At 43.2% G+C, this 19,381-nt stretch overlaps 1 protein-coding gene across 1 annotated transcript in view; it reads right to left on the minus strand.

The window, feature by feature from the left end:
- Window positions 1–2,856: 2,856 nt before the first annotated feature.
- Window positions 2,857–19,381, minus strand: part of BLMH (bleomycin hydrolase) — a 16,849-nt gene continuing 324 nt past the window's right edge. Inside the window, exons 2-12 of the mRNA XM_042026266.1 lie at window positions 18,846–19,043; window positions 18,370–18,479; window positions 17,620–17,761; window positions 16,293–16,381; window positions 14,931–15,023; window positions 11,218–11,373; window positions 10,545–10,703; window positions 10,380–10,447; window positions 9,858–9,975; window positions 8,081–8,150; window positions 2,857–3,847 (exon numbers count right to left, since the gene is read on the minus strand). Of these exons, the coding sequence (XP_041882200.1) occupies window positions 3,696–3,847; window positions 8,081–8,150; window positions 9,858–9,975; window positions 10,380–10,447; window positions 10,545–10,703; window positions 11,218–11,373; window positions 14,931–15,023; window positions 16,293–16,381; window positions 17,620–17,761; window positions 18,370–18,479; window positions 18,846–19,043 (1,355 nt within the window). The 3' untranslated portion in view covers window positions 2,857–3,695. The remainder of the gene's footprint in view (window positions 3,848–8,080; window positions 8,151–9,857; window positions 9,976–10,379; window positions 10,448–10,544; window positions 10,704–11,217; window positions 11,374–14,930; window positions 15,024–16,292; window positions 16,382–17,619; window positions 17,762–18,369; window positions 18,480–18,845; window positions 19,044–19,381) is intronic.

Raw genomic sequence — 19,381 nt, forward strand, 5'->3', positions numbered from 1 at the left:
TCTGCACCTTCCCCCTTTCCATAGAGATTTCCAGCTCACTACTGCTGGGAAAGTGGAAGGGATTTTCTAAACTCACTTTTTCTACGCTCTTACAAGAAAGAAACTCTCTCTACTGAGAGCCCCTCTGCTCTTTACATAATTATATCTCGGGTTTTAAAAAATTTTAGAGGGATCGTGACCTTTGAAGTTTTTCTCCATCTCAGTCTCTGCTTAGAGGAGGTTCTTTAGTTTCTTATCCTGGTCTTTTTGTTCAGGTGTTTTTTCATTAATGCATTTTTTCTTCTGCAGCAGTTGTTGGGTTTGTTTTGTTGGGTTTTTTTGGGTTTAATTTCTTGCCAAACAGCCTGGAACCTTTGGGGCATAATAGAAATAACAGACTGGAGATTTCAGGCAAAACCCTCAACTTTATGACACTTTATTTATCTCATAAGTGAAAAACTTTCAGGGGCTGTACTGAGCCAGCTCCAGAATCTCATGACATCTTCTAGGCATTGGTGGGCAAAATTCTGATGATTTAAGGAAAGTATGAGAAAAAGAGAAAGAAAATGGACTTTACACAAGACACACAGATAAAGCAGCTGCAGATTCCAACACAAGGATGGGAATCATCACTCAAATGACCTCATAACAGTAGTACCAACTGTACTGTGAGATCAGTAACAGCTCTGCAAGCATCTCTGATTCACTGCCAATAAAAGAACTGGAACAATTTTCTAAGTAACACAAACCAAACAAATCCTGCAGTATTTGTTTGTTCTCATCTTTCCTTAGTTAGCAATCAGACTGCATTTAGAAGCTATTACATTTGGCTTTGGGATAAAAGAATTTCTGATTGCCTTTCCCTGCTATTTTCCACACCCACAGTGCGGGGATGCACATCTGGGAGTTCGATGAGTTTTGGAGAGGTTTTTTTATTTCCACTACAACTGTTTTAAGAGCACATTCCAGTGGAGAAATCTGATTCCTAGAACCCACAAACCACCAGTACACGTAACCTCTCCTCAGTTTCTTCACTAGGAATTGTTTTTATTTTCTGCCATTTGATTGAATCGGAGAGAGTTGACTTTCCTAACATTATCTGTCAATATTTAGCACCTGTCAGGGGAACTGGCTTTGAATTCTCACATGAAAGCTACAGTTTTGTTGACAAACTGGAAAAGGAAACTATTAGTCAGCTGGTTCCTCAGCAATCTAAAGGTTAAGGCTTTGCAAAGGATATATATCTATATATATAGATATAAAGGAAGGGAGAAATCAACATTGAAATACAGTGGGCAGGAATTGGTTTTTTATTCTAACCAAAGCATCTTTTTAGCAGTTGTATGTTAATGATTTTACAGTCTGGATTTACAGTTCATAAGACATGGAGCTTTCTTTGCTGAGTGACAACCTGCAGCAAGCCAGGCTTATTCCCACATTATTTCCACTCCATCCCTTGGAAAGAGTTTTTTTATCATCTCTGAACCATTTCCTGCACACTGACAGGGGTTAAGTGGCCTGTTCCTCCATCACACACTGTGCAGAAGTGCTGGAACAATTCATTGGGAACAATCCCTGGCTGTGAAGTGTCTCCCACACACCTGGGAAGAGACTGAGGCTCTTCTTGGATCTTCTTGTGCTGCACAGGACCCTGAGAACTTCCTCAGGCTCTGGGGGAAGCACATGGCAGCTCAATCATCCCTCAGCTGTCTCCAGCCTTATCTGAGGGCTGCTGATCTCATCAGTGAGTTTTCCCTCGGGACAAAAGGGCAGAGTGACCCAGTAAAAGTCACATCAGCAGGAGCTGTTCATGGGGAATCCTTTTATCCACTGATTTTACCCACATTTCAAAGTGCAGGTTAAAAACAACCCCACCTACCTGGAAGATGTGAGGGTCTGGTTTATGGATAACAACCAATCCTTACCAATGTTTCCATGGCTGTTCTCCCACAGGCAGAGGAATATCCTCAACTTCGTGGCACCAGCACAAACCTCAGAACACTTTGTTCAACTGCCCCCAGAGTCCTCACAGTGGAAAAACCACAGCTCCCACCTTGAAATCTGCATTCCACCTCCCCTTCCCAATTCCACCTTGGAAAGAACTTATAAAATTGCAGGGCATAAAGGCAGAAGTGTTGCTGCCAGATTGGCTTCATTCCCCATAATGTGTTTCAGCCACATGGATTTTCTGTGCTTATTTGAAGGAAAGGAAAAAACACAGTACTGTTGTATAAAAGTGCACAGGGGAATATCTGGGCAAGAACTGGGGAGATAAGCACGGACTGGACAATGCTTTAACATACTGAAACTAACAAAAACTGGCTTGGAATCAGTTTTATCAAACTCAATCCTCATCAGCACTACCACCAGCAAGAAAAATGTCAAAAAAACTCAAGAGAAAAAGTCAATTCTCCTTGGCTGCTATCACATTCATAGATAGCACAGAGGAAACAGAAGACCTGATGTTGAAGTTTTAAGTAGAAAGATCCTGAAGGACTAAAACTACTGACCTTTTGGAAGAGGAAAAAGCCCCCAAACAACACATGCATTAGTCATAAAGAAAATATTGTGCATAGCACAACTTTCCAAGAGATCTGGCTCCATGTCAGAGCCACCAGGGAGTACAAGAACTGTTTGCTTGCCTTCATTCAAGTGACAGCATGAAGTGGAGACTGTGCATGAGACCTCAAAAGGGTCCCTGAAGGATGAGCTGGTCCATCCCCCTGCCCAAAGGAGGATCAGCTCCAGCAGAGCCCTTTCTGACATTTCTGTAACTTGTTGTTAAAGGTCTGTGCACCCTCATTGCAGGTCACCAACATCTTCCCATCCCATCAGCTCCATGCACCTCTGTAGAAAAGGAAACCAGAACTGTCCCAGTCACTTTAGAAAGTGTTTATTCAAAAGCTTCATAGCACCATCTTGTTTTTTAAAACAACCAAATAAAATGCAGCAATTAAAACGTTGGTTTTTCTGTTGAGCATGACACTAACTCCACCTGTGAACATATTTATGGTTGTTCTTGCTAAAATAACTGAAAAATAGCGCTCCTGTGCACACAGACATAGCACTGGCTCTTGGAGGGGTTATCCAGTCCCAGCTCAATAATGGAAGAATAAAACCAAGTGAAACTGGATACCTCAGGGAAACAGTTCCCCTTCCCCAATTCTGCTGGAAGTTAAAATTTTCTAAAAGTAATTTTTAGCAGTTTCAATTAATATGTCCCCTCCAAATTTCAGCAAAACTAAAAATGTGAATATATAAAGTATTTTTGGGGAGTTCTTTTATAGGACAAGTCAGACCATAATTGGTTAATTATCTCAATATGTTTACTCTAACAATCACCTAGCTATTAATTCTAAAGGGCCTTTAATGCCCATTTTTTTCTAGGGAAAACACTGTTCAAAATAATTTTACTACATTACTACGCTGATTCGCATTAAAAATTTAAGGTAAAATCAAACTGCCATTGACAGCACTTATCATCTGCTTTCATTCTGAGGTTTTTTTTTTTCCTTTTCCCTTTTGAGTTTTGGAGCAGCCTGTCTGGGAGCTTGGATCAGTACAGCGCTATTTCCCAAGGATCCTTAACTTACATTTCAGGAATAGGGACCAGGCCGAGGGCTCGGTCACGTTATCGTTTGGCTATGGCTTCCGACCACTGGAATTCTCTATTGCAGCTACTTCTGATGGCCACGAGGAGGCAAATGCTCTGTGCTTCACTTGGCCAAAGCCCCCATGGGGTCCCAGGCTGGCAGAACAATCGGCTCCTGCTGCATCACGGCCAGGATCTCCTCGGGCACGTGCTTCTTGTCCACCACCACCTCGTACACGTACTCGGAGAACCAGTCATCCGTCATGATCAGGTAACCTGGGGGGACACAGAGCATCACAGCACTGAGCCACTGCAGGGAAACAGCCACAGACAAGTCTCACCTATGAATGATGCATTAAACAGGGCCTGGTCATGCTGGTTATCTCTCAAAACACACAAAAAATATCTGGAGGAAGTTGACATACAGGATGTACTTTGTGTGCAGTGAAAGGTAAAGCAAGAAGCCCACCAGGAAAAACAATATCATAATTTATGTTTGCTCTGTTAAAATGGGCACTGACAATACTCAAGGGAATTACAAAGCCTTCCAGGCTTCTAAGGCAGAATGTAAAATTATTTGAATCTATTTGAGGCTTTAGAATTTTCCAGGTGAATATCAACCTGTTCTAAGAAAACTTTCTTGGTTTAGTTTTTGCAGTAAGAGGCAGCCACTGCTTTGCTCAAAGCCATTTAAATCACACTTTGGCTGAATCAAATCTTAATTTTCTCTCTGAATATGAAAATGACAGCGAACACCCTTTGAACTGGGAGTGAGGGAAATCACTTTAGAGGTTTTAGCAGAGAGCTGCCATTGGAAGCAAGCTATTCCAGGTGAACTGGGAAGAAGAGTCGCTGGGAGAAAGGAAGCATTTAGCAGACAGATGAGAAGCCTTAATGTAATAAAGTTCCTCGTGTCCTTCCTTATACAGTATCATCACACAATCAAATGAAACAAGAAAATGTCCAGAGTATGGACAATAAATGCATCTATCTCCACCATCTTGTTTCTAAAGCAAGAGATCAGATAATCCCATAAATTAAAACCCCTATCAACTGTAACCTGAGCTAGAAGCCATGTTGGAAACACTGCCAAAGGGAGCTGCCTTGATTATCCTCTCTTCAGGATATGAGTTCTTGGGACACACAAAAACCTCCCAGTCCCAAGAGCCAACAAGTAATTGCACCCTGAGAGGATTAATGAACTCTGCCTCTGACATCCTGTCCCTCGGAGCCGATTGGGATCGCAGCGTCTGAGCGAGGAGGAAGCTCCGAGCACGACTCCAGAACATGCAAATAGCTCAGGTCACTCTTTGGGGAGGCCTGGGCAGTGCAGACCCACACAAACACATCCTACAGACACCTGAGACGCCCCTGAACGTCCCCAAAGGGCCTTGGAGCTCCTTGTGCTGTAACTCCTGGGGAGAGCAAATGAACAGTGCCTCTGTCACAGGGCACTTTTGGGATGAGAGATGCACACACAGACTCTGGGTGCCTACAGTTAAATCCTTGAAATGCCTTCCTGCAGGACAGCAACAGCCAATACAAGAGATGAAAAGCCCAAAGGGAGCTGACTTCTAGCTGGAGATGTATCCTAAAAAAGCTCTTTTCATGCCAAAACAAGCAGATGGACCCCTCTCCACAGTGTGATTTAGTATTTCCCTCTTCCTTGCTTTTAAAAAAGATATCTGATGGGATAAGCTGGGTTCAAAGTTAGGTAGTAATGTCCTGTGTGTCTCCAGAACAAAAGAGTACTCAGAATAATTAAACTTGCCTGTGGGGCTGAAAAAGTGCCAATAAAACAGAAAGGAAATATTTGACTAGGAAGTAACTTTTTTACCTCAGAAAACAAGCAATGTTTGTCAGCAGCTGTGTTCATTCCTCAAGCAAAAACACACAGGGTGGGTTCCAGAAACATTCATACAACAGATATAAAAGTAATTACTAAATATTTAGGCGAGACAAAGCTGGGCTGGTTCACAGGGGTTCCCTTTCTCCAGGACAAGCACTACCACAAGATTTCAGTTCAGCCTACTCTGCAGTGTGAGCATATAACTGATTCCATCCCGTAATTCCCACACCAGGAGTGCCAGTCTTTCCAGTCTTGCACCATTCCAGTCAGGGGAAACAGGTGGCACCTGGCACCTTGGACTGTACTTGGAACAACAGGGAACCCCACATGAAAACACTCAGTTCTTTCCACCCCAAAAAAGTCACTTGTTTGCTCATTTTTTGAAGACTCAAGACCAGTCCCTGGTGTTTTGTTGCAGGCTGGACCCTTGATCACCCTGTCCAAGAAATCCTGGGAGTTGGGGCTTACTCGTATCCCCCACACCCAACTGGGCCTCAGCTGGGATGTGCCAAGTTTAGCATCATTCTTGGCTGACTCCTCACTGATGTGGACTCTGGTTTCTTGTGCTGGACTTGCCCAAGCACAGCTTCTCAATTCCTTAACAAGGCAGATAAGATAAAAAGCTTAACTCTTATCACAGTGAGACACAGCCTCATTGGCACAGCAAGACAGCTCACACAAACTGAGTCCTCACCCTCCTACACCAGCTACTACTGAAGAGTGAAAAATCAGGGCAGGAAGGAGAAGAAACCCCATCAAGCTGAGTCACAGTCACTGAAGAGATTTAAATGATGTGTAGATGTGACATTTGGGGACATGGTTCAGTGGGGACTTGGCAGTGCTGGGTGAACAGCTGGACTCTTTGGGACCTTAAAAGGGCTTTTCCAACCTAAATGATTCTGTGACTCTCAGCTACCTCTTCTAGTGGTTGGAAGGAGCTCTGGAGGACATGTCCAATTTGCCTTTTGCTCCAGAGCAGCTTGTTTGGTCATACACAAGAAAATCATTCAGGGATTCACCTCCCTAAAAAAACAGCAGTCTGAAATAGAGTCAAGCTTCCTACTTCTGATGGGATTTTCTGTCAAGGCACTTTTCCAGGGAACTCCCTGAGCAAAACAAGTATAGTCAGGGAGCAAGAGTTCCCAGAGAGTGTGATGTCCCCTGGTACAAAGCAGATAAGGGACAGTGACTCACCCTGCAAAGTCCACACAGATGGGCATGGGGACAAGGTAGGGCAGGGTTATTCAAGTCACTCTGGGGTCCCTTTATTTTTCAAAGGAACAACCAGCTCCTCTCACATGGCTCCAGAACTCATTCTTGAAAAGTGAGTGTGCATGTGGGTGCTGCAGCACAGAAGTGCCACAGCTCAGTCCCAGCCCAACAAGCATCACTTGCAGCAGTGTCAGGGTTCAGCTGCTGCCCTGTGCTTTTGATGTTACCTCTGCATTGATTTGGCTTCTTTACTTAATCCAACAGTCCAAAGAACATTTTACTACTGTCATATTGCTGAGCCGAAGGCTGAGCATCAACAGTTTCATTGTTTTGTCAAGATTGAAGATTTTTATTGGAATACTTTGCTGCAAATGGATACAGTTAACTCAGAACAGAAACTACTGCATGACCAAGAGGCCGCAACATATATTAAGACACTTTTCCAAGAATATTCTGTTTTCCTCTGAGTTGTTCATGCTATCAAACAGCTTTTAAATAAGACCACATCCTAAAACAGAGTTCTCCAAAAATAGTCTATTCCCAGAAGAAAACCAAGACATCCTGGGAAAGTTCTGCCACACCAAATCTTACAAGCACAACATTTGGGATTAATGTGCAGCAGAAAAAATGTGGCCAGCAATGACTGTTATTCCCTGGGACACAGAGTCTGAACTGGCACACTCACCACTGAGGGTGTGCCACAGCTGAGCCCACATCCTGCCTGTCTCACTCAGGAGATGACAAAAATCCTGGAGTTCCCCTCCACTCCATGTAGGAAAAGCTGCCTGACCTTGGCAGGGCAAAGCAGGGATGCTCTGACACCACCAGCCCCACTCACCAAGGGCTGGGGAGCTCAGAGCTGCCCCTCAGACCAGCAGAGAAACACCCTGTGGTCATTCCCAGTTTCCATGAGCAGGGAAGCAACTGGAAGCAATTTCCTAAACCAGCTCCGAGCTGTGACTCAGGGTTGTGTCCCACTCCTCCCAGGTGCCACACCAGGCTGGCACAGGGCCCTGGCACAGCCCCCAGAGCCTTCCCAAAGTGTCCCAACAGGGCAGCAGCTACAGGAAAACAAGTTCATGGAGAAGCCCCAGCACAAGCAGAAGCACAGTAAGGACTGGATTTTGTGTCCCTGCCTGTCACAGCAGCTGCAAACTCCTGCAGCTGCTGGGGTTTTTGGCAGGGATAATGGCTGGGAATTTACTTGGGATCAACAGCAAACTGATATCAAGGCTTAAGAGTATCAGCAACTTCCCTGTAATAAACTGAACAACCTTAACAAAAATTGATAATGAAGGAATTAAACTTTGATAAAATACGAGCTTTTGATAAAGTCTGTTGGTATCTTCCCATGCCTTCTGTAGTCAAACCAGTCTGGGTATTGGATTGTCCCTTCCACATCCTTATTTCCAAACATTCAGCTTTCTGTTCCCATGACTATAAATTACCTTTATTGCCACGGTCTTCACCCCACGAGTTTTCCACTCTCCATTTTTCAAATGCATCTTCTTGCCCATCCTGTTACAAAACAAGCCCATGACATTCAGCACTGAAGGAGAGGCCACACCTGAGCAGCCAACCCCTTCCACACCCAAATCCAGCACCAGGAAAACACAGAGCTCCACTCCTGAGAATCCCAATGGTTTCTTGTTAATGGCTGGAGAAAGGCCATTTTCTAAAATACTCATCTACTTACTTAGATAAAATATGAGGAAATGTGGTCAAGAAGAGAGCCTGCAATCAAGATTTATTTTATCAGGAAACTGAAATTTAGTTAAATTCTAGTTTGGACTTAACTGACTCACAGAATTTAAGCTGCTGTCCCTATCCCCCATCAGGGCACAGGGGAAATTAAATACAGGATGCACAACTTGCCTGAACTGAAAATAAGAGGAAAGGAACAAGGAGCTCTCAGAATTCAGAACAGCATTAGTAAGAGCAAGTGCAAACTCTTGAAGAATCTAGCTAAAGGCCACAGCTCCACATCTGGTGCTGTGCAATTAAAATATTTTAATACAAAAAACTAACCTGAAAAACACCTCATAAATCTATTTTTAATATTCAATGGAATATTGTAATGCTTCTATTCTCCCTTGAAAAGAGAGAACAGTCTTTATGATGAGACACTTGAGAACTCTCAGACCAAAGATGTGAACTCTGGATGCTCTCAGAGAGAAATTGGGAAGAACACATTCATGTACAATAACTTTTTAACCAAAAGGTGCATTTAATCCACATCAATTTCTGTAAATTTGTAATAGGATGCTGTAAAATTGTAATAGGATTTTTTTAAATCTTCAAAGCCTTTTTATAAAAAAGTAAGTAAATCCAAAATATTACATTTTGCAACTCAGTTTCTCAAAGCCCCTTCAGATTAAGGTTTTTAAGAAGTACCAACTACGAAGTTTTCCTTGTTTTTGCAGTGAGATATTTAGAGAAGTGTTTGTGCCATCTGATACACAATGGAGGTGTTAAAGCTCAGAATGCAGAAAACAGGAAAAAATTATATTGAGTTGTAAAAAGTAACTTGGAACATTCTTAGGACCCAGCAGTTCCATCTCAAGACTCAAAACACCACAGCTCAAGCAAACTTGCTCAGTGCTGTGCAAGCTGTTATTTCTCAAGCCAAGGTCAAGCTGGACAGGAAGAGATCACTTCAAAGAAACTTTAATATTGACAACTTCTGGAAAGAAATGGAAACATCAGCTTTGCAGATAACCCCGAGTTGTAAGTTTTAACATGGTTCATTTTACTTTATTATGTGCTTTGTTACGGTGCCAGGAGCAGATCTAGCTGTGGATTCATCTCAGCCTGCTGTTTGCCACAGAGCTATGTTGGACACCATCTCCCTTCCCTAATTAGAGGTCAGAGAGATCACGTGCCAGGGAGCTGCAGGAGGTTAACCCTGCTGCAAAGTGCCTCCTACCAGCATTTTAACAGGAGCTGCAGGCTCTAAACCAGACTGGACTAACCATGCAGTGGTTGTCCAATGAAAGTTTGTGGGTAAAAGGAAAGAAGTCCTTTGACACATCTAAAGTCTTCCCTCCTTGTTAAGTATTTATAGTTCTGAACACTCAGACACAAACAACACAAAGGGAATAAACAACCAGGCCTTGTGCACCAGGGGGTTGGGGCAAAGTGTGAGTGAACCCAGGACACAAAGAAGCTGCCAGGATATTCCAACACATCCCTGCCAGCGTAAGAACTCCAGGAGGGAGACTCTACCTTCTCAGTGACAGCTGTCAGGACCATGGCATGGGTCATCAGGGATTCTCCAAAGATCAATCGTTCTGCTTTGTTCATGTTCTTGATGGAGACACCAAACACCAGCTCATGATTAAATCTAGCAGAAAGACAAATAAGCCACATGAGAAAGGATGCAGGGGGAGTTCTAAGTCAGGGAATCAGGAGACTGCCCTGTGCCAGGACAGTGCACTGGCATACGAGTTCGGCCAATTTTAATGTCAGAATAAATGCAAAAACTGATCCCTTTAGGAGTTTCTCTCACCATATATTAGACATTTAAATAAGGAAGAATATTTAACAACTACTCATAGTGCATCTTTAAAGGATTCACGTTAAACTAACAAGCAAAATAGAAATTCTGCTGCTGCTGAATTACTTAAATATACTCTTTTGGGGTATATAATCCAAAGTATGTACAAATCAGTTCCTTGAGCAGCTAAAGGACTGTTCATGTCCTCACTGAGCATACCAAATGACATTCTGGTTTGATTCTCTACTCACATATTCAGGTCATTGATTCCCAACTTGCCATAGAAGTGCTTTGCCACATCACAGCCAAACCACACAGCCTGCAAAGAGAAGGAAGGGTCATGTCTGGGCCAAATCCCAGGAATTTCACACGGCATGAGCTGCACTGTGCCATCCACAAGGAGAAGCCAAACCCACCTCGCCATCCTTAATAGATGCTGCAGCCAATTTCTTCAAGACCTCCACAGGCTGGTTGTTGTAGAGAGTTTTCCTCCCTCCAGCCATGTTGCCCAGGTACTCCACTGTGTAGAGCCTGTTGTAGGGATTCTGGGGTCGAGGATCGTTCACTAGACAAATCTGCCAAAAACCAAGATGCCATAAAGTAAGGTGCAACATAACTGAAATTTTTGAGGAGTGAATCTAGAAGGATTTCAGGGAATGGCTTTTGTCCCAGCCAGCTGTCTGCCCCATTAGCCAACAAGCCACTTGGCTGAAATAAGAGGTTTTTTAAGGTTGTGTTTGTTGGGGTTTTTTTGTTTTGTTTCACAAGTTCACCTCATAACTGTGGCAGAGCAGCTCTGCATGTTATTCCTTCTCAAATGTCTGCCTTATGACATATTACAACTGATTAGATCATTGCAAATTTTATCATTACAAAACCCTTGGGGACTGCAACACAAGATCCCAGATAACTGAAGGGTAGAGCACAAACAGCACAACAGGGAGAATAAACACAGTGCCATCTCTGACTTGGGCAAGCAGTGCCCATCCCATGTGCTGCAGCTACAGGGGGGACAGACACTGGCAACGGTGGAAAATAAGTGGTTTAGCAGCAAAAAAAAGGCCTTGGAAAGCTTTCAGCATCCCCAACCTTGTCCTCCATGTTGAAGTAAGGCTTCACATGCTCGTTGTAGAACTGCACCGGGGTCATGGGGCCGTATTTGTGGTAGTTCTTCTCCTTATCCCGGAACTCCCAACAGAAAGTCTCTGGAGGGCTGCCCAGGCAAGTGCTCACTATTCTGAATACCTGCCCAGAGAAGCAAACAGCTGTGAGCCTGCTGGAACATGCAGGTGTGCCTCTCCTACCACAGCAATGCCACTGGACAATGGATTTCTCCACGTGAGAATCAGCTGGAGAAACGGGACCTTAACGGGCACCTTTGAACACACGAATCAACACACACAGCAATTATCTGCATTCAGCTCTTGAAATCTGGGTGTTTCAGCAGTTCAAAACCAGTCTGAAAGGCCTCAGGAAAATCAACAGAGCTTCCCTCCCCACTTTCACACTCCATGTTCTCAGGTAAACTGCCAGGCAAAAGAGAAGCTTACAAATTCCAGGTTATCCTAAGAATGCAGCAGCCCAAAGCAAAAACCAGGAAACTTCCCAGCCTCATTACAACATTTCATAAGTAATTCTGAAGCTCCTCCAACACTGCAAGAGAAACTTTATCAAAATGATTCTCAAAAGCATTCAGCATCACCTGTTCCACCAGGTGGTTTGCCCCATGCAGAGACAAACCAGACCTTTTAACATGGGCATTTTATCCCGGTGTTTCCCCTGTACTAATTCATTTTTTACTGTAATGTTCATTTGGATTTCAAAGATGGGCCTTTGCTTCTTTTCAAAAGCTCAGAATAATCTCCTCATCTGTTTTAATGCATTTAACAGTATCTCTGTTTAGGGCTGAGCTGGCAGGTTACACAATTTAATTCCAGCTCCCTGCCTGCTGCCTGTGACATCTTTTGCAGCTGGCAGCTATCTTTGGATTTTTAGCACAAAAAGTTGACCAGATTTCAAGTCATCATCCTCCCTGTAAATCAGAATATAAAACTGCACTTCAGAACCACTACTGTACTTTCTCACAGGGCTTATGAGAAAATGTGCCAACACTGGCAGTGTAACCAGATGAGTGTCTTTAGAGATACTGAGCAGGACCTGCCACAGGTACTCTGGGGACAGGGAATTTAATCACAGTCAAACAGGTTTGAATCTGTTTTATTTCAGCTGACACTGATCTTCAGCTCTGTCCATGTCCTCAGCACAAGACGAGTCTCTTCCTTGCAAGGAACTATCAGGTTATTGAAAATAAGAGGAGAAGGAGTCAAATCTCAGCTGCACCTTCTGCACTGGGATCCAGCTCCTGTGGGCTGTGCCAGCTTTCCCAGCCTGGCAGTCTTCACACTTACATAGCAGAGTAGACACAATACCTCTCCCAAAGCTGATTTAACTCTTTCTGTGGAGCTGACCCTAAGGTTCCATAAGAGCTGGCTTTATGTTAATGTGCTCTTTGTGCTGACAGCAAAAGGAGTGCAATGCTCCTGCTAAATAAAGGTGTTCTTGCTCCAAGCAATTTAAGAAAACAATTGGAAAGATTAATTACAGGTTGAAACAAGGGTGTGGGCATAAGGCTTCTACTGCAGAAACTCACACATTTCTCAATAAATATGGTAAAGAGCAAATGTAAACCCCTGAACTACTATAAATATTTAATTTTGCACAGACTGCACAAAAGGTACCATTTGCTGTGGCTACACCCACATTACCTCAGATAACTGCAAGTGCTGAGAGATGAGGCCAAGAACACAAAATAAGCAAGAAAAATGCCTAAAAGGAGAGCAGCAACCAAATGGGCTCCAGCCAGAGGAAGGAAAATGATGGAGACAGAAGTCTCCAGTGAACAGAGGCACTGGAGCCTAGAATGGCTTCCCTCAATTGTTTTGCTACCACACCCAACATAGGCACCCTCTTCATATCTCACAAGCTTCCTCTATCAATAAATAAAATAAGCATATTTAAACTAAAAGGTGACTTACATTGCCCTAGAAACAGCTAGAACCAAGATAAAGCAAAGATATAGTGGCTTGTAATAAACCCCAAAATGAATGAGGAGGGGAAAAGGAGGACACTCCTGATAAGGAAGAGTCCACAAAGGAGAACAGCAAAGGAAGAAAAATTCTATTGCATGAACTGCACTGATTGCAACTTCTGACCTGCTGTGCACTGGTTTGATAAGAATGTTTATGCAGTTCTGGAGTGAATATTTAATCCTGTGTTCCAAGACAACCACCCCGTTTCAGCTCGAGTGCTGCTCCCAGCAGGAGCAAACCAAGATTTGGTATGCAAATAGAACCTCCCAGAACAAAACCGAGCTCTGCTTTGCCACAAAAACACAGAGGCAAGACCACTTGTACACATCTGAACCCATGCAAACCACCTTCACTGCTGCAGGAGAAAATGCTGTGTTAACATCAGAGAGTTAAGCACAACCTTTTACAGAACAAACTGCAATCAGTTAAGAACCTTTCATGTCAGTTCCAGGATCTCTTTGTCAGAGGGCAAGAGGCTCTATCTACATAAATGAAGAAACATTTAGCAGTGAACTGTGTGTCACTGCCCTAAGAATGACCATCTCTAGGAAGCTTCTGATGTCTGCTGTAGAATCCTCCAAGGGCTTTTGGACACACACTGCATGTAAGTTACACTAATTCACCTTTGAACTAAGTGCTGATTGGCAACTTTCTGGGGTAGGCTCAAATCAAAGCACAGCATTCTTAAGGCATGAAATTTCACAACAGTTTTGATGAAACCCAAGGAACACAAATCAGTTTTCTTCTTTTAACTTAACCTTAAAATTAGACAAAAAGAAGCTACAGAATTTTACAGGAAGTGCAAAGATGAATTTCCAAAACCAACACACTAATCAATATGGAACTGCCTAAAACTTTACAGAGATAGCCCAAGGTAGGTTCTGCCTAACAGTGATGTCCACTGTATTGCAAAAAAAAACTAACACACACCAGCAAAACATTTGATTTCTTGACTCACCTAAAAACATACATTTAGCCACTGGGTCACTTGGCATTGTATGTTTGAGAAATAAATTAAATACATTTTTGTTTAAAGTGCATGCACTCGGTCACACTAAAACAGCCTCAAGGTTAAGTTATTTTTGGCAGTTTAAGAATCAAGTATGAGCAGCACAGAATGAGAAAAATGATGTGGGTCTGTGTGAGCAGGAGAAGGTTCAGGCAGTACAGACACACTGACAGTGAGGGAGTCAATTCACAGCCCAAACCATGCTGCAATTCATTCCTCTGCTGCCCTCCAGGATCACACCTCAGCTGGACTCAGCCTTGTGCAGACACCTCCCTTTTGTGGTTCTTTTCTGCTCTCTTGTGGGGAATCCTTGCACAACACTTGTGCTGCAAGATTTGCCTTCAAAGCCATCAGGATGCAAATTTCAACCTTTCCTGTTTTTTGTAAGAGCCTGACAGGCCACTGTTTTGATCTCTCAAGAGACAAAATGCTGCTTTTCCTAGAGCAAGGGGCAGATGTCTGTAAAATATCATCATTCCAAAATCTATGGATGCAAAATATTTGTCTGGAAGGATTAGAAAAACTCAGAATGATGTAAGCAACAAACCACTGCAAAACAAATCCACTTGAACAGCTCCAAGCACACTTTCTTAAGCAACAAGAGACACTTGTTTTGGCTGATCCAGTACTACAGAACAAAAATAAAAAAATCTCATCCACTCCAGCCCTGTGTTCCAAGATTCAAGTCACACCAGTTTACTTACCTCTTCTATCATCATGTCCATGGCAGCACAAAGTTCTCCCTTGCTTCCTCCACTTTCCACCATATTTCTTAGCCTCAAACAGTATTCTCTCATCTGTTTAAAGAGAAAGTCACTTTGTTATAAAGGGTATGAAAGGTGTCACCTGATCAGTTTCAGGACTTCCTATCTGGTTGTTTCAAACACCTGTTTAACTCTTCATACCATGTTTTCAAAATAAAAATACCTTTCAGAAGCTTCATTAAAGATTGAGTCATTAAAAAATAACAAGATAATTCAATGCTGCTAAAGTAAAATATCACAAAAAATTAACAAATAGTCACAATTCAATTACCATTTTCAACCACTGATGTGAGGCTTGCAGCCATTAAGCTCTTAAGGTTTGATTTCTCTCAGTCCCGTAAGTGACGCCACAACATCCACACATACCAGCACCTCTGACTTTCACAGAACACACTTTCTTCATCCTGTCACATTTATTTTGCAATTCTAATGCATAATTGATCTCTTGGCTGATGAAAAGAAAGGGGCATTTCCCCACTGTATGCACAGCTTCCCATTAGTGTCACCATCCATAAGGCCAGGAACGGTGATGGGGCTCCCTCAGGACCAGCTGCTTTGCTCAGGATTAGAACAACATTAACAATATTTAATATGTCCAAGCTCATTCCACCACATATTTTGCATTTTTTATGTGGATTTCAGCAGGCAGTTTTTCCTGAGCATGCAGCATATGAACTGGAAAAAATATAGCAAATGGTAAAAAATGTTTTAATTGCCTTTTTCATCTCGCTACCTACAGCAGCACCTCCCCAGGCTAATTCACTTCTGCAGTTCAGGCAGTGAGTTAACACCTTCCTTCAGACAAAGCTGTGCACTTCTATAGTGAAAGCTGATTTTTAACTTGCAGTGTTTTTAAAATACTTTTTTTTCCTCCATCTTTTTCACCAAATTTGGCAGTCATCTCTAAAAACCTTGGCACACAGGGAGATGAGATACTGAAAGGGTGGAAAAAGACACCTAGACACCATGTGCTGGTTTTGCAGAAACAGATTTAAGCAGCCACATGTCAAGAATTAACTTCCTTGGAAATCTGAGGATTAGGAATAACTGCTACTAAAACCACAAGAGGAACTTTCAAGCTACTGAAGCCTGACAATGGACATCTTCTATGATCTCACCTTCCTGCTCCATGTTTCAAGATTAACATCAGGCTTTGCTGAGACTTTAGGCTGCTTGTAAATAAATTTCAGTTGCTGAGATGCACTTAACACTTTGGTCAATAAGGATAAGGTGGTTAGGAACATTTGGAGCAGTTTCATTCCCATCCCCTCCCCTAAGTTGTATCATCTAAATTAATTTTACCTTATGATTCAAGATCTCGTTCATCCTTCTAGTAGCCTCTGTGGTATGAGACTCTGGGAAATATTTCTTGGGGACAACACCATACTTCTCTAAAAGAAATAAAACTAAAGGTTAACAATTGGCTTTTTCACAAAATAGATACTTCTACTTCTGCTCATATCCATGTGAAAGATAAAGAGTTTGAGTTTGTGCAGAGATTATATGGGAAAAGCTCTTATTTAAAGGTTACAAGTACCCAAAGTTTACATTTTAATTTGTGACTGAATCTTGACCTCTGATCTGCATTCCACAGGGATCCCAGAACGTGGAATCCCTGAACTGCTCAGTATCATTTAACTCAACACTTAAAAGTTCTGAATTAATTAGTGCTTTAGGAAGTCCTGTTCACCAGGAAAAAAAAAACTTGATTACTTTAAAATTAATCTCCTGAAATACGTTCTGAAGAACTGGGCCTCCTATGAATCATTCCATGTAGTTTATCTAAGGTTAAAACTGACTTCCCAGTCTCCTTTCCTCCTCAACATTTATAAAACACCAGCAGCAGCTCAGTGGTTTCCTACATTACAGTACCACTCACAGATCTCACCATGCAAGGCTCTGGATGTAACAGCAGCAGCCAGAATCTCTGCCCTGATTAAGTATTTATAGCAATAGGATAAGGAAAAAAGGAACCTCCAGGCTTCAAAGAAACAAACTCCTTTTGTGATTCTAAATTTGTATTATTGCCTTGTTGATTTACAAAGGTGTCACATTGTTTCACAACACAAATGAAAGCAGGTGCTGGTGTAATTAAGTATCTCCAGCAGCTGTAGGATCCCGTTTCTGCTGGAGCTTTGTAAGACCAGCACTGCCACATTCCACATCAATTCCCTCTCACTGATCTTTATACCAACTTCAGGCTGCAGTTCCAAGTAGTTTTGCTTCAGCTTTGCAGACACACCCAGGTCAAGCAGTGGCTTTTTCCTTACCATGCACCCTAAAGATGGTGTACATGGATATAAATAAATGAGATTGAGTTGATGACTGGAGAAAAAGGGGATTGAACCCTTTTATTAAATGGGAAATTAGGACTATCTAATTATTTGTTGATCTTCTGAGCTTTTATCATCAGCAGGAATATGAAAAAGTGATACCTGACAAGATTTAGGCCCAATATTTATAATATGGCCCAAAAAAAAAGTCTTTGAATTAAAAAAAAATACGGGGGTTAATGGCATCATGTGCCTTAGCCAAATCCCAGGTGTCAAACTCCATTTCTTATTCTATTCCCTATTTCTCAAACCAGGCTGCAATTTTAGGAAGGGTTCCTCATGACGAGTTCTCTCACCAATAATGTTAACCAACATATCCCACTGTCCACCATCATTCGTGGGGTTGGAGAGCAGGAACTGCACCAGTCTTCCTTCCACTGGCTCCTTTTTCTGAGCTGTTTCCACAAAGGCATTTAAAAAGTAGTAACAACGCTCAACCTGAAACACACAGATTAAAAAAAACCCTTTTAAGTCTGATGCATTAATGAATTGCTGAGTATTCAGTTCTTTGCAAGTACAGAATAGATGAGGCCACTTTTCTGCTTATCCAGTGAAGTCCTCATTTTCCCCTCTAGCATTCCATGGGCTACCCTATAAAATTCTTTGTTACAGACCAAATACTTAGGAGTGAGTTAGCACACAGCTTGAGGGTAGGGGAACAGGAAATGTGAAAGAGAAGTTATGCAATGAAGCCTGGCCCAAACTAGTACTAGATTTGCTTGATTTCCCTTATGGGGAAAAGCAGGCACAGCTCACCCATCAGTCATGTTTCCCCTGAACCTCCAACAAGTAACTTCTGAAATATACAGAACTCTTAAAAAAAAAGAAAAAAGACTTTTACTATTCCAAAACATCAACATCTTGGCAACTTTCTTCTCAAGCTGAAAGTCCCCCTTTGCTCAACCACCTGCATTTAGAACACGTTTCTAAAGAACTTTTGAAATTTCTTCTCATACATGTTAAAACAATCCAGCCTAAAAGAAGTTCTGTCCCAACACTAACACCTGATTGCATAAGCAATCCTACAACAACCTACACGACTGTACCTTATCCCAGAAAAAGAGATAGGACTGGCTGAACTCAAACTCTTCAATGTTGTATTTCTTCATGAAAGGAAGACGCATTGCGTTGAGGCAGGAAAAAATCCAGCATCTCCCTGAGAGATCAAAGGAACACGAATTAAACTGGAATGCCTGTGCTCAAGAGCTGCACAACAATTTCTTTTACCACGAGATTCATGACACAGTTCTGCCTCGAGCCTTTGGCTGAGCTTCTACAACACCAAAAAGCTCTGAAGGAGTTCTGAAATCTTTCACTGCAAGCACAAATCTCCATTACACTATGCAGAAGGGAAAAGAGGCAAACGCTGCAAGTCTCAAGTGTGTTATTAACTTAGGAGGATGCTGCAGGAATTCGACCTTGCTCCAAAGCCCGGACAAAGGGCTCCGGAGCAGCGGCCGCTCCCAGGACACCAATCAATGTTACGAGGCAGCCCCCAAACGCCGGCCCCGGCCGCCCTTACCGGAGTTCTTTTGGTTGGTGACGGGCTTGCCCTCGGCGGGCACGGCGTGCTGGAACACCTGCACGGTGTCCTGCACCACCTGCCGCTGCAGGCACACCTCCAGCGGGTCGTTGCATGTGGCCACGTTCTGGGCCAGCAGGAACTGCGGCTCGGCCCGCAGCCGCCGGCTGAAGGCGACGGCCTTCTCCGTGCTCAGCCCTGCGGGACACCGGGACAGGGACACCGGGACAGGGACACCGGGACAGGGTCACCACCGGCCCCGCACCCCCAGCAACACACACACCCCCTCCCATCCACCGCCGAGGTAACGGTGAAGCTCCCGCCCCCTCCGTACAATGGGCACCTTATCCCTGTCCGTAGCTCCGGTAAGGTCCCGGTAACGCCCCGCTCCCCCCGGTAATTCCCTCCCCGCCCGACCCATTGCTGAGGTAACCATGAGTCTCCCACCCCCAGACTACATATCCCACCCGTAGCCCCGGTGAGGGCCGGTAACTCCCTCCCTACCCCGGTAATTTCCTTCCCCCGACCCACTGCTG

The sequence above is a fragment of the Corvus kubaryi genome, unplaced genomic scaffold (genome assembly GCF_017639235.1).
Source record: "Corvus kubaryi isolate FWS band 111438036 unplaced genomic scaffold, C.kubaryi_AGA036_p1.0 37284, whole genome shotgun sequence".
In the NCBI taxonomy this organism is placed as follows: Eukaryota; Metazoa; Chordata; class Aves; order Passeriformes; family Corvidae; genus Corvus; species Corvus kubaryi.